This window comes from Oratosquilla oratoria, chromosome 40 (assembly GCF_046742065.1).
Source record: "Oratosquilla oratoria isolate Oo_2021 chromosome 40, ASM4674206v1, whole genome shotgun sequence".
In the NCBI taxonomy this organism is placed as follows: Eukaryota; Metazoa; Arthropoda; class Malacostraca; order Stomatopoda; family Squillidae; genus Oratosquilla; species Oratosquilla oratoria.
Window position 1 is genome coordinate 29,165,606 of NC_134816.1, and position 15,000 is coordinate 29,180,605.

The following is a 15,000-nucleotide window of genomic DNA, read 5'->3' on the forward strand; positions in this document are numbered from 1 at the left end:
GGTCCCGTTGTAATATCTGAAAAGGGATTTTTTTTTTTTTTTTTTTTTTTTTTTTTTAAAAAAACGAGATGTTTCTTCCTGCAGGAGGCAAATGTCACTACTTCAGCGGAGTCAACGTCACCGCAAGCTTCGACACCGCAAGAAGCACTTGCCAAGTCCTCAACCCCAAGTCTGACCTTGTTTCTATCCACTCTGAGGCAGAGAGCGGTAGGTACCATACCCCCAAAAATTACCCACACTTCACGCAAACAACATGGCCACAAGCGCAAACGTACCCACTTGCTTTTTATCCTCCTTTTTATCCTATCCTTCTCCACCCACTCCCCTCATACATCACAAACCTTCTCCATTCACCCCTATCTTCTATCCTCTCCCGTCCTTCCTCAACAGACATTCCTCTCTTTCCCAATGCCCCTTTTACCCCACCCATCTATCTCATCCTAGGTCGCCCCCTTATGTTCACTCCTTCCACTTCTGCTTTTCACACCTCTTTTACTAATCTTTCTTCACTCATTCTTTCCATCTGGACAAGATTCAGGGATGAGTCGTGATCCAAGGGATGCTAAGATAAGAGGGAGGGAAGAGGGTAGAGGGGAGTGGGGTATGTAGAGGATGGAATGAATGGGTGATTTCTATGCCTTTGTTTTTCGGCTACTTCCCGTGTAAGGGTGGAAAGCCTTTGGTATATGTATGTATATATGTACTAGAATTCAGTTCATTACCAACTTTCTCTAAGATTGTATTTTCTTATTTAATTTTTTCTCGCTAAAAACGTTACCCTGTAGGAGAGAAGGCAAACGCAGAGTATGGGATCCAATGTATTTAACGTTTCGCCCAGTAGGGTTATTTCTGAAGAAGCTCTGCTGGTCGAAACGTTAAATACATTGGATCCTATACTCTGCGTTTGCCCTCTCTCCTACAGTGCTGTTGCAGTCGTTGCTGCTTTTACTAAAATGTTACCCTCCTTCTGCCATTTTCTGTAAATATGGCTCCGACCCTTTTCACCACTTTCGATGGCTATGATCATCTCGAGTCAAGCTTCTCCCCGACCCAGCCTCCTTAGCCGCGACAGATAGAAAAAGAATCCTTCCAACGCTTACTGGGAAAAGCCCTTTTTATACACAACACTTCTTTCACTTTCCTTCAAACTTCTTTTCTTCCCCCCACAAAAACTGATCTCTCGAGAGACTCAATGAAAATTAAGAATACATACAAAGTCTGTCAGCGAGTCAGATAATTCTGATGACGCCTTTTCCACAGGTTTTATGTCACTTCTGGCCGGACCAGACACGTCCAACGTCTGGATCGGTCTCCGGAAGGAAGCCGAGACCTTCGTGTGGACCGACAACTCTCCCGTCGACTTCACTTACTGGGCTTTTGGAGAACCTAGTAGTGATAACGGCGGATGGGTAAGTGAAATGGACTCCGGGGCAGGTGACTGGAAAACACTGCGATCTGTGTCTTATCTCTTCTTTTGTTTACATACTTTTCATTTGTATATTTATTCATTTATTTATTTACTTACTTATTCATTTATCTATACATTTACTTATTTGTTTATCTATATATATATATTTGTTTATAAATCTATTTATTTATCACTTATTTATTCGTTTATTTAATAATTTATTTATCTATATATTTGTTTATTCGTTTATCTATTTATATGTATATTTATCTATGAATTTTTTTATTTATCACTTATCCGTTTATTTATTCATTTATTTATCTATATATTTGTTTATTTGTTTATCTATTTATTCATTAATATGTTTATTCATTTATCTATTGACCATTTTTGTCAGCATTAACCAGAACTTCTATCCTTGGGCACGATATCGTGCCAAAGAGTTGTAAGAAAGAGTCAAGGAAGGTAGCAGAACGAAGGAAGAGTTGAAGCTAAAAGAGACCAGCAATTTTTTTTTTTTTTTTTTTTTTTTTGAGTGGAGACTAGTCACTGTCCATTAAAGAATACTGGGTGACTTTAGTCCATATGAATGTCTCTAACGTCACAAGACTGTCGAGAACTTGAATCATGAAGTAATACTCCATCCGTACAGAAAGAACTAACTTCGGCTAACAAGGCTCTTGTGACATTCTATGACCTCGAACACCATGCGAGGACAAAGTCGATCACAACGTTTTGCTCACGCGATCTTCATTGAGTCCATAGGTTCAATCGATGAAACTCGAATGAGGGAAACGTTGTATATCTCATGAAGACTTCGTCCTGCTTGTCGCCAGTTGCCTCCCTTCTCTTTGCTTTGGCCTTGCACTGCTTCTTCTCAGCTCCTACCCTACTGTTAGAACATAAGAACATAAGAATAAAGGAGACTGCAAGAGACCATAAGGCCTACACTGGGCAGCTCCTTATCCATCACCACCTGTCATCCCCATCCATAAAGTTGTCTAATTGTTTTTTTTTAAGTAACTGATAGTTTCAGCGCTTACTACATGGTTACTAAGTTTATTCCATTCATCGACCATCCTATTAGTAAACCAATTCTTACCTATTTCCTTCTTAAATCTAAAGTTGTCCAGTTTATACCCATTACTGCGAACCCTCCCCTGTTGTTTTAATATGATGACCTTTGGAAATTGGTATGTTATAACACATTTGTAGATGTTCACTATAAACCCACTATCGGAGAAATGATAACGGAAGTACAGGGAAACTGTATATTTCGACCACTATCTGTAGTCCTCTTCAGCTGAAGAGGACTACAGATAGTAGTCGAAATATACAGTTTCCCTGTACTTCCGTTATTATTTCTCCGATAGTGGGTTTATAGTGAACATGACGACCTTGTTTGCATCACCTTTTTATAACCTTTGATCTACTTGAACGCTTCATATGTCTGTTGACAGTCGTATGAGGAATGCGTGGACGTGACAGACTGGAACGGAGCATGGAATGATGATAGCTGTTACCTGAACTTCCCTTACATATGCACGGCTCCCGTAGGTAAGTTGTCACGCAAGACCCCTTCACACCATTGGTAAAGAGGAATTCCTTTTGTATAGAATTTATTTGGGTGTAGAAGGTGTAAGTTCAGGAATGGGTAGCTGTGGTGCCACAAAATTCCATGCTAAGAACATTGAGTTCATCAGTTTTGTGTTATAAATCTATATCCATCTCTTTGTTAAGATATTGGGATTTAGTAGTAATAATACTAGTAATGAAATAAAATGAAATATCAACATTGACAAGAAAAGTAATGAACAACATTTTACGAACAGATCATAAGGTTATTTCACAGTTTCAATTTATATTCAATACCCTCATGATTGAATTCATTCGTTTTTCCCTTATTCTGTGACGCTAGTCATTGCGTCATCAAGCCACTAATTGATTATTTTTCATGAAGACATCACAGTATTTCATTGTTCCTTTCATGTTTGTAGCCGCAATTACTGAGACGAGAACTTCAAAAATGGCTCCGATGATATACCGCCGTGTTTTTGCTACATAGTTGTTTGTACAAGTTAGATAATACTCTATCCAATATCTCTTTCTCTCTCTTTCTCTCTCTCTCTCTCTCTCTCTCTCTCTCTCTCTCTCTCTCTCTCTCTCTCTCTCTCTCTCTCTCTCTCTCTCACACACACACACACACACACACAGTGTCTATGTTTTCAATCGGACTCACACGGAACATCCCTGCGTTCCTTTGACAGACTCGTCGATCTCGACACCGGCGCCAGTGCCGATGTGCGACGAGCCATACGACCTTTACGAGAGCCTCGCCGACAGCTGCTACAGGTTCATCACAGAGCCGAAGACCTGGCAGGTGCGTCATACGTGTATCTAAAGTCTACAGGTATAAAGTTGTTTGAGCTTCCATGCAAAAGAAACAGAAACAGATATGTAAATAGATAAAAAAGGAAGGGATGGAAGGAGTTTCAGTTCAAAATCCCTCCTCCTTTGTAAGGGGAATGACCAAGTCGAAATAAACATCGGAGGTGATGCAGCAAGGTACAGCGCCTCCGAGGCCTGACAGCCAAAGCTAGTTTACCTCCACCGCTTCAGTCATACAATTTTCTCCTTTTTTTCGACAGGAAGCAGAGGATGCGTGCGTGGCGGACGGAGCGCATTTAGTCTCTGTCCAAGACCTGGGAACCAATTCCTACCTTTGGTCTGTGATGCAGAACCTCGAGCTAACGGAGGAGACGTGGATTGGACTCAACTCCATCAAGGTGGGTGCCCAGGTCCTCGGGTGGTGAACTGGTCGTTGACGTTGTTCAGATGAAAGGCTGCCCTTCTTGGTAAAGAGCTGATCCTTATCCTTTGCCGAGTGGTGCAGTCGGAAGCGTGTGGGGTCTCGTACCTCCCAGGTCACGGGTTCAAGTCACCCACGTCGAAGCGACTGTACGTTACCTGCCTCAACAGTCCCTAAAACGCACAACAGCTTAAAGGTGACGGCTTTGGTCATGGCTACTCAGTGCCTCCTAGCGTAGACTCTTCGCCATCTAAGCCTTACCTTCCAGCTCATCTTTGTATTATGATTTAAGTTGAAACATCTTTGTGGCCAATGGTAGATAGGTAGGCTTCTTCAATAGGGAACTTGAATTATCAGTCAACACAAAAATTAAATACGGAACCTCCGCTTGGCCGACAAGACGTTTTCTGTGACAATCCGCATCCCGTTTTCTTCAACAGTCCAAGGACGAATTCTCGTGGACGGACGGGTGGCCCACTGTGTTCACTCTCTGGAGGAATTGGGAGCCGAACGTGACTGCGGAGGGTCAGAGGTGCACCTCCATCAGTCCGGAGGACGGTCGCTGGAAGGTCCAGAGCTGCAACGACTCCAGGAGCTTCTTCTGCATGCATTCGGAGAGTAAGTGGTCCAGGTGTAGCTTTATTTCTATCGATTAAATTATCTAAAAAGTCTATTTATTTATTCATTTAGTTCTGTGGCGATCCCTTTGATTTTTCTTTAATGAAAAGCAAAGCTAGGTTCCCATACGTATGCAAACATGAATTCGTACTCTCTTCTCTTTCCTTCCTCCCACTGACTCAGTGACCAGGGGTTCCTCTGTTTTTTCGCAGCTTTGCCCCCTACTCCGGACACTCCCGTGGATGGCAAATGTCCGGACAGTCGCTGGAAGGACTTGGGCGGGGGTTTCTGCTACCTGGTCGTCAACGAGCAGATGTCCTGGAGTGACGCCAATTGGCAGTAAGTGGTTCTTAAGAACATAATAATAAAGGAGACTGCAAGAGACCATAAGGCCTACACTAGGCAGCTCCGTATCCATCACCACCTGTCGTCCCCATCCATAAAGTTGTCTAATCGTTTTTTAAAACAATTGATAGTTTCAGCGCTTACTACGTTAACCACTTGCACTGCGACCCGAGATTCACTTAATAGAGTCGCTTAGAGTATTTTTCTAAGTTACCTATTCATTTATTCATTTACCTTTTATCTTTGCAGTTGTATGGAGGAATACAGTAACCTGGTGTCGATCCATTCAGACCACGAGAGGGACCTTCTGCTGAAGTCTATCAGTGACCTGAAGGAACCAATTTGGATAGGACTTACCCAGAGGGGAGAGGGTACGGCCTCAGATGACTAAAAAAGTTGCATTTGAAAGAATTTCTATAAGATATTATTGGGGAGGATGGTTAGTGGCAGGGGGCGGGCGCTGGAAAATTCTGTGCACTGTGTTGAAATCTTATCAAAGAGGTCTTAAAAAGCCGTAACGCCCTCAGTGCCAGGGCTGGTCCCTGGAAGATAGAGGCAAGGCGATTTGCGACAGTAAGATAAAAGAAAAGATGCCAACCAGCAAGAAACAGGTTAACGTGTGTGTATTTGCTTATTCCAGACTTCGGGTGGACCGACGGGACGGCGATGGACTTTGTGGACTGGGATGTGGGGGAACCGAACAACCAGGGGGAAAAGTGCGCCGAGATGTACATCCAAAGAGGAACTTGGAATGACGCAACCTGTACCACCGTTAAGCCCTTCGTTTGCAAGACTCCTAAGAGTAGGTCTCTTTTTATTTTCTATTTATATGGGGGAAGGGGGAAGGTGTTGCTTTGAAACTATCCCGCTGACATACTTTCACTTTTCATTCCATTGCTAAAGTTTGGAATGTTCTTCTGTGTCTGCGGTCTCCAATATTGGGAGCCCCGGCACATTGAACCGGAGTTGACGTTTACGTTTTTCTTTCCCAGTCGTTGAAAGCGTACCAGACACGCCGCCGACTTCTCCTGTTAAAACCACCCCAACAGTACCAATATGTGAGTAGAGTGAAAGTAGATTTTCTGCAAGAAATTTTGCATTGTGTGAATTTCCATGCGGTGCATGCTTGTAATTTAGAATGAGACACTTTTTTGGTATCGTAATGTCTCTTTTGTTGATTTTTTTTCTCTTTTTCTTTGGTCTGGTAACCGCAACTCTCCAAAAACGACACATCTTGCTTCAATGTGTTCCTTACTTGTTTCTGCTTATCGTATTTTTCTTCTCCTTTTATCTTATTTTATCTTTATTCTTACACTCGTGCGTTTCATAAACTCGCAATTATGCCTCCTATTAACATTTCTAAATTCTTTTGCTCCTGCCCGTGGTTTGTGCAACCTTCATCTGGTCTTTCTTTTCTCATTGCGTCCTTGTCCTCCACGTTTCTGGGAAGTGCCGTTCTTCCGTCCTTTTCATCCCTTCATCATCTTTTCATCTTATCTTGGCTGATTTTTTGGTGCTCTCTTGACATGCTCCTATACACGCTCGTATCCTTCTTGCTACTACTCGTTTGCTTGACTATTCTATTATTTATTTTGATTAATCACTTCATCCTTGTTTGTCACAATTATCTTTATTCCAATCCCTCATGGGTTTCTGATGTCAACGTCTTGTCAACATCTTGTCACTGTGTTGAAATTTACTCTTTTTTTCATGGATTTCTTTTTATTCTTTCTGCATGTTTTGTTGTATCTTCTCACTTTGTCTCACCTTATATCTTGTTTGTCGTGTTGTTCTGCCTATGTTCTTAATTCATGTTTGTTTGTCTTATTACATTCTGTTTTGTTCCTTATCTTTTGCAAAATTTCTTTATCTTGTACATTTTCTGTCCTTTTCCCTGTATTTCTTTCATTCTTTATCACGCCTTACTTGCTTTCTTGTTTTACTTTCTTCTGCCTTGTCTGTGAATTCTTTTGATAATAATTTGATAACCTTTCTATATTTGTACGATTGTGTTTGTATCTTGCTTATTCTTAATCTCTCTTCATTTTCTTTCTTTTTCCTTTCTTGGCATTTCTTTTACTTTATAACTTGTTTCCGTTCGTTTTTGTGTTGTTGTTTTTTAATTAGACCTTGCTACCATTCCTCCTGAAATATTTTCTCTTTTCATAACCTACAAACGTCTTTCTCAATCTGCTCTTTGAAAACCAAAGAAATGTCAGGTTTCTTTCTCTCTTGCACATGGATGCTTTCTTCGCTGAATATTTTTTCGCTGCATGAACTTACACTTGCCTCATTTTACATGTTTTTTTTGTGCGCCTGACTAAGTACTATAAACTCCTCATTTGCTCAATCCTATATGTATGTCCTCCTGAATTCATTCTCTGTGTGATTTGTGTGTGTCCATTTTCATGTGGTTTCGCTCGCCTTCGAACATGTTATTTCATTCATATGTTGTTTTGCCTTTGCGCCACATATATTTTTTCTTTTTTAGTTCAATTTTACCCTGTCCTCCTGGTGTAGAGCACGTCTTGCCATCTTTGTTGTCCCCATGTCGTCACGGCTTTTGCGCATGCGCAGAACGCTTCCTCGCTTAATGACTCCTCTCAATCGGCCATGACAGGGCGTCCTGATGGTCTTGGCGCCGGAGGCATCGTGGGCATCGTCATCGCTTGCCTCTTCGTCGTCGTGGCTGCTGGCTTCTTGGCTCACCAGTACATGAATAAACCAAAACCTATTGGATCCAACAGCTCCTTTGGCATAGACAACGCCCTGTTCTCTGCTCGTAAGTCCTTCTGTCTTGTTCGTGCGTCTTGAACTAATAATGAACCCTCTAAACTCTGGCTTGGGATTTTAACTTGCGCTGCGTCCTGAGGGGACGTGGTAGTTAACGAGATAATACGCCTCTTATTTTTGCTTGTTCTTTATATTCACAGCTCATTTTATAATTTGCACAGTACATACAGTGAAGATTATTGCCTGGAAGATTTGATTCCCAAATTATCATCCAGTTAAGACCAAGAAAGTTTGTCCTTAAAAGTAAAGCGGTCATGTTAGACAGCTGACGTTGTTGATTGCGGAAGTAATGCGTTTGATGTTTTAACCGTTAAAGTACGGTGATGCTTATCGTACTGGCAGGAAGAGTCGACCTGGAGGACCACAGTTTGACCTGCGATAATCAATTTATAAACACTGTGGTAGATTAGCGTCTTTGCATCTAAATCCTCCTGTTTGGTGGCATCCCTGCTTCTTCACTGGCATACCAATCTTACCGCACTCCCGCGGGTGCGCACCCACACACACCTATTTCAAGTATATTGACAAGTAAAGTGAAATATCGTAATGCTTTGGTTTTAGGTGACGGTGGGGCTCATGTCACAATGACGCCAAAGATTGATCTGGCGACGTCGACGTGAGATGACATAAAGGACTCCCTAGAGGGCGTCGATCTCGGGACAAACCCATTCGGCGGGATGAACGTTTAACATTTTTTTTTTCTGGTCTCTTTCTCCTCCCTCCTCAACACCCCCCCCCTTTTTTTTTTTCTCCGAGTATAAATGTTTTCCCACTCCCTTAGCTAAAAGGAGTCACTATGACTTGAGAGAAGTTTATGTATGCCAGATATATATTTGTTTGTTTTTTTCTTATATAAGATAAAGCAATTCAGACACATTTGGTCTTTCATTACCAATATTTTTTCTCCGCTTCTCTGTTCACTTGTTTGACTGATCAACGGCCTGCAGTTGCCGCAGCAATAAGTCAGGAGAAATATCATGTGGGAACCAAGGCTTTATTGATACAAAGTTCCACTCGTTCAAGCTTTATCAAGTACATGACTAAAATAATAAAGTTCCCATGGTGTCCACGGTGCTCAGACAAAACGAAAGAGACGGAGACAGCTACCGACAAGTCAATCAGGAAAAGTCACCACATAGAGCTTCTCCTGACCTGCTTGTCGGCAGTTCCCTTGTTCCGGCATTCAAGTGAATTCTTAATCTATCTTTAATCAAATGTAATGATACTCCAGAGCAAAGCTAATGAGGAACTTGACCTTATACTCTGTCTCCCATTATCTGGGCAACATCAAATCTTCGTTAATGTCTCCAGATTGGCAGTAACCTATGGCACCAAGTAGAAAACTCGCGACTGGTAAAAGACAGCGACTGGCAAAAGACATCGGAAACTCCTACAGATCTATTTGGGAAGAATCTTGGAACTGTTGTCTACGAGTAAAAGCAGCAACGACTGCAACAGCACTGTAGGAGAGAGGCCAAACGCAGAGTATTGGATCCCATACTCTGCGTTTTCCCTCTCTCCTACAGAACTGTTGTCTACGTTGTATCAGTGCAGGACTGTTTCCAGCTCACCGGTTCAAAGCTATAGGGAGAGGAGAGAAGTCGCCAGTTGTCTTTTCTCCGTGTATGACAGTGTAAGAAATATATCTGAAGATGACAACGAGATGTCTTGAGCCCAGGTTCTAGATCTAGTGTCAGTTCCTGAGGGTTGCACCTCCTAATGGAGGTGAGGCAGTTGAAGATGGACTTTGAAAATGGGCAGCTTTGTTCTCCATCTTGCAGGACTACCACATGCATATGTTGCTTTGCTTTCGCGCCACGTGTATATATATATACACATAATATATATATATACATATATATATATATATATATATATATATATATATATATGTATTTGTACAACACTGAATGGGTCCCAGTGATTAGAGATACATTTTAACAACCACAACGCACTTTAATTCTAAGCCATCATCATCGGGAGACCCAATGGGGCCACATGCAGAAATTGAAATATGGTACTGCCGAGGACTCGAACTCAGCGATGATATGGCAAGTGCCGTAAAAACTAACCAACTACACCATCAAGAGAGATCTTGATGGCGTAGTTGGTTAGTTACTACGGCACTTGTCATATGATCCCTGAGTTCGAGTCCTCGGCAGTACCATATTTCAATTTTTGCATGTGGCCCCATTGGATCTCCCGATGATGATGGCTTAGAATTAAAGTGCGTTGTGGTTGTTTATATATATATACATATATATATATATATATACACACACATATACAGGTATATATATATATATATATATATATATATATATATATATATATATATATATATAATACACACACACACACACACACACACACACACACACACACACGAGGTCTGTCCGGAAAGTATCCAGTCACTTTAAATATTTGTAGAACTGGTAGAGCAACCCTAACAAAAGTTGGCGGACACTGACAGAAGACCCTACTGCGCATGCGTGGGCGGTCATAGTCTCATGTAACAACTCAGTTACCGGCCAGACACAGGTGAGTGAAGGTGTGTACTGTTTGACCGTCGAATTGATAATGGCTGAGCGTGTAGATCAGCGAATCTGTGTCAAATTTTGTTTCAAGCTTGAATATTCGTCAGCAAAAACTATTCGAATGATTATGAAGGCATGCCAGGATGATTCAATGAGTGAAGTACAGATGAAAATGCAATATAAACGCTTCAAAGAAGGCCAAAAATATGTAGAAAGTGATCCACGTTCTGGTAGGCCTTCAACAAACTGAACATCCGAAAATGATGAACGTGTGATAACTGCAATCATTGAAAATTGGCAAACGACAATTCGAGAATTAGAAGATAATCTTGGTATCCCGCGGACAAATGTTTCGGAGATTTTGACAGAAGATCTTGGCATGACAACGCGTAGCGGCAAAATTCGTCCCGCGTCTCCTGACCCATGAGCAGAAGTAAATTCATGCTAAAATTTCACAGGACATGCTTCAAGCTACTATAAATGACTCAAATATCCTGAAACAAGTAGTAACAGGAAATGAGTCCTAGGTCTACGGCTATGACCCAAAAGCAAAAGCCCAGTTTAGTCAATGAAAGTCATATGCGTCTGCACGTACGAAAAAGGCACGGCAAAGTCAAAGTCATGTTGACATTTTTTTTATCAGGGTTTTGTCCACTATGAGTACGCTCCTCAAGGCCAAACAATAACGAAGGAGTATTACATCAAAATTCTTTGCTGTCTGAGGGATGCAGTGAGAAGTAAACAGCCACAGCTGTGGGCTAGTGGAGACTGGATCTTTATCATGATAATGCACCTGCCCATTCTTCATGAGTCATGCAAGGATTTTTTGCAAAACATTCCATCACCCAGTTAACTCAGCCCCTCTACAGCCCAGTTCTAGCTCCCTGTGACTTCTGGATTTGTCCAAAGCTAAAATCACCATCAAAAGGGAGGCAATTTCAGTCCATAGATAAGATTAAGAAGAATGTGACAAGCCAGCTGATGAAGATCCCAAAAGAGGACTTAGCAAAATGTTTTGAAACATGGAAGAGATGCTGGGAGAAGTGTGTGATGTCCCAAAGGAGACTACTTTGAAGGAGAGTAGGGCACCATTGTCCTAGGTTAGTAGCATTTCTTGAAATTACAAAGGGCTGGATACTTTCCGGACAGATCTTGCATATATACATATATATTTGTAAATATATATATATTATATGTATATATATATATATATATATTACTGTATATATGTATCTATATACCAAAGGCTTTTTCCCCCCTTATAATATGGGAGGTAGCCAAGAGACGAAGATATAAAAACCACTCCCACCCATTCCATCCCTATCACACTCCACTCTCCTCCACCCTCTTCCCTTCCTCTTATCTTGGCACCTCCTGGATGACGGGTCATCCCTGCATCTCACCCGCTGCCTTGGTCAGAAGCAGTGTCGCAAGACACAGCACATCCACAGCAAGGCCGCTTCATTAAATCGGCATACCCCCTCTTCGTCCCCCTATGCAGAAAAAGAAGAGGACGGGGAGAAATCCCTTTGGGCTGCGTCAAATTTTTCTCACACATACTCCCTCACCCCCCCATCCATCACCACCTCATTAATATACAACCATTCTCCATTCACCCGTCTTCTGTCCTCTCCCATCTTCCCCAAAGCCCCTTTTACCTCATTCATCCATCTCATCCTAGGTCGTCCCCTCATATTCACTCCTTCCACACTTCTTTTACTAGTCTTTCTTCACTCATTCTTTCCATGTGTCCAAACCATCCCAATACTCTTTCATCCACCCTATCTCCCAACTCCCTTTCCACTCCCATTCTCCTCCTCACCTCCTCATTTCTCACTCTATCCAGCCTAGTAACCCCTATCATACTTCTCAGACACCTCATCTCAAACACATTCAAACTCTTTTTTTTTCTCTTATGTTACATGCTTCTGCCCCATACAGTGCTGTCAGCACAACCACTCCTTCATAGAATCTCCTCTTAGCATCCATTCCCAAATGTCTATTTCTCATTACACTTTTTAATCCACCAAGGCATTTACTCGCTTCTCTCAACCTACATTCTACCTCCATCTCCACTCCTCCCTTTCCCTCCACGTTCGCACCCAATTATCAAAAACTATCAACTTCCTCCAGTCTCTCTCCCATAATACTCACTTCCAGTGTACTGCCACTTTCTCCCTTCGTACATCTCACCACCCCACCCCTACCCACACCTATCTTCAACTTCCTTCTTTCACACATTTCCCCAAACTCCTGATGGAGAGCACGTCTTACCCTTTCTGTTGTCTCCATGACGTCACAGATTTTGCGCATGTACAAACGCTTCCTCGCTTAACGTCTACTCTCAATTGGCTATGACAAGTCTTCCTGATGGCCTCGGCGCTGAAGGCACCGTGGGCATCGTTATTGCTTGTTTCTTCATCGTCGTGGCCGCTGGCTTCATGGCTCACCAGTACATAGATAAACCAAAACCAATTGGACCTAACGACAGCTCTATCATGGACAACACTGCTCGTAAAACCTTTTGGCTTGTTCGTGCGTCTTACACTGAAAATGAACTTCTCGACTCTGGCTTAGGATTTTGTCTTTCGTTGCATCCGGGGGAACATGGCAGCCAATGAGATAGCGTGCCTCTTATTTTTGGTTGTTCTTTATATTCACAACTCACTTTATATAACTTGTACAGTGTTTACAGCGAATATTATATTGCGTAGAATACATTAACATCAAATTAGCTTTTGATTAAGACCAAGAATGCGATTTTTTTTAAATCGGTCAAGTTAGACAGCTAGTGTTGGCGATTACGGAAGTAATGATCTTGATACATTAACTGGTAAAGTACGGTGACGCCTATTGCATTAACAAAGAGGACCACAGTTTGACCTAGGGTAATTAATTTGTAAGTCCCTTGGTAGATTAGCGTTTGCGCATCTGAATTATCTTGTTTGGTGATATCCACAATCAAATCTTCACTGGCATATCACATCGTAACATACTCATGTGGGCGTGAAAGCGCGAGCGCGCCCACACACACACACACACACACACACACACACACACACACACACACACACACACACACACACACACACACACACACACACACACACACACACACACACACACACACACACACACACACTTATTTCAATTATCTCTTGTACTTTTAAGTATATCAGCTTTGGTTTCAGGTGACGGCGGGACCTACGTGACAGTGACACCGAAGACCGATCTGGCGACATCGACAGGAGATGATCCAAGTGACTCCTTAGAGGGCATCGACCTCGGGGACAACACGTTCGGCAGCATGGACGCTTAAACATCTGATGTCCTGTCTGATCTCTTTCTTCTCGCTCCTCAACTCCCTTTCTGTCCGAGTGTGAATGTGTTCCAACTTCCCTAACTAAAAGAAAGCTTCATGCTTCGGGAAGGTTGTGTGTGTTGGATATGATATTTTTGTTGTTTTCGTTTATATAAAATATGGATTCAGACATATCAGGGTTTTTTTATTTTTCCTCTTCGACGGTAAACTGAACATATATATTAACGCCATTAACCCATTCAACTCCGATGACAAGATGTCTTGTCATTTGGTCAAATAAAACAAAAAATCATAAAACACCAAAATGTTTGATCAAACACCAGAAAAATATGACGTCAATCCTCGCTTCGCTCGCAGCGAAGCGAGGATTGACGTCATATTTTTCTGGTGTTTGATCAAACATTTTGGTGTTTTATGATTTTTTGTTTTATTTGACCAAATGACAAGACATCTTGTCATCGGAGTTGAATGGGTTAAGCATCCGTAACAACCATACTATATGGAATTCTTTTTTATCAAATTGGCAAGTGTGCAGCGGAGTTTATTTTGGAAGTGAGAAAAAGCATCTACATGAAACGGAAGTGGAGGTGTCATCGCAGGAAACGCGGCAAAGGACGTGGAATGGCCGAGCGGATGTAAGCGTGAAGGCGGAACCTTTGACACCGGGAAGGTCACATTAGTCTTTGCCGAGTGACCTTTCTTAATTCCAGGCTATATTTCCGACATCCATGCCCACTTTCGTTGGTTACTATGAACACGAGTTTCATTCTTCCTCACCCCTGCTTCCTGATCCTCGATATAAAAATAAATAAAGAATCCTTAAAACGCACTCACTATCAGTAGCCCCGTTTATACAGAACTACCCTTTCATTTTCCTACAGTTTTCTCCTTCTCACACAAAAAAAAATCTTATTCTTATCCTTATTCTTCCCTTCCCCTTCCCGTGCCTCTAAAGTTGTGACAAGCATTTGCCTACATCAGTTATTGTGATGCACGCACTAACATAGCCGCTTTTGCAAATAAGAAGTTATTTATCTTTTCAACAGTTTGCTCCTCCCATAGACACCTCTTCCGTGAAGGCGGGTGGTCTTTCCTGAATAATTCCATAATCTCACAGCCCTCCCAGAGGAAGACCAGTTTCAGCCGAAATGCAATCTCTCACGCTTTG

At 42.0% G+C, this 15,000-nt stretch overlaps 1 protein-coding gene across 3 annotated transcripts in view; it reads left to right on the forward strand.

Moving 5' to 3' along the window:
• LOC143020737 (macrophage mannose receptor 1-like) overlaps positions 1 to 14,005 on the forward strand; it is a 71,901-nt gene extending 57,896 nt beyond the window's left edge. For 2 of the 3 annotated variants that reach the window (XM_076177449.1, XM_076177450.1), the window contains exons 38-49: positions 85 to 207; positions 1,261 to 1,409; positions 2,869 to 2,965; positions 3,676 to 3,788; positions 4,057 to 4,194; positions 4,658 to 4,835; positions 5,048 to 5,174; positions 5,430 to 5,551; positions 5,821 to 5,982; positions 6,173 to 6,238; positions 7,801 to 7,962; positions 13,702 to 14,005. In XM_076177449.1, coding sequence (XP_076033564.1) covers positions 85 to 207; positions 1,261 to 1,409; positions 2,869 to 2,965; positions 3,676 to 3,788; positions 4,057 to 4,194; positions 4,658 to 4,835; positions 5,048 to 5,174; positions 5,430 to 5,551; positions 5,821 to 5,982; positions 6,173 to 6,238; positions 7,801 to 7,962; positions 13,702 to 13,829 — 1,565 coding nt within the window. In that variant the 3' untranslated portion in view covers positions 13,830 to 14,005. Of the gene's footprint in view, positions 1 to 84; positions 208 to 1,260; positions 1,410 to 2,868; positions 2,966 to 3,675; positions 3,789 to 4,056; positions 4,195 to 4,657; positions 4,836 to 5,047; positions 5,175 to 5,429; positions 5,552 to 5,820; positions 5,983 to 6,172; positions 6,239 to 7,800; positions 7,963 to 8,534; positions 8,850 to 13,701 lie in introns of those variants that run through there. The other variant, XM_076177452.1, reaches the window with a different exon arrangement.
• Positions 14,006 to 15,000: the final 995 nt, after the last annotated feature.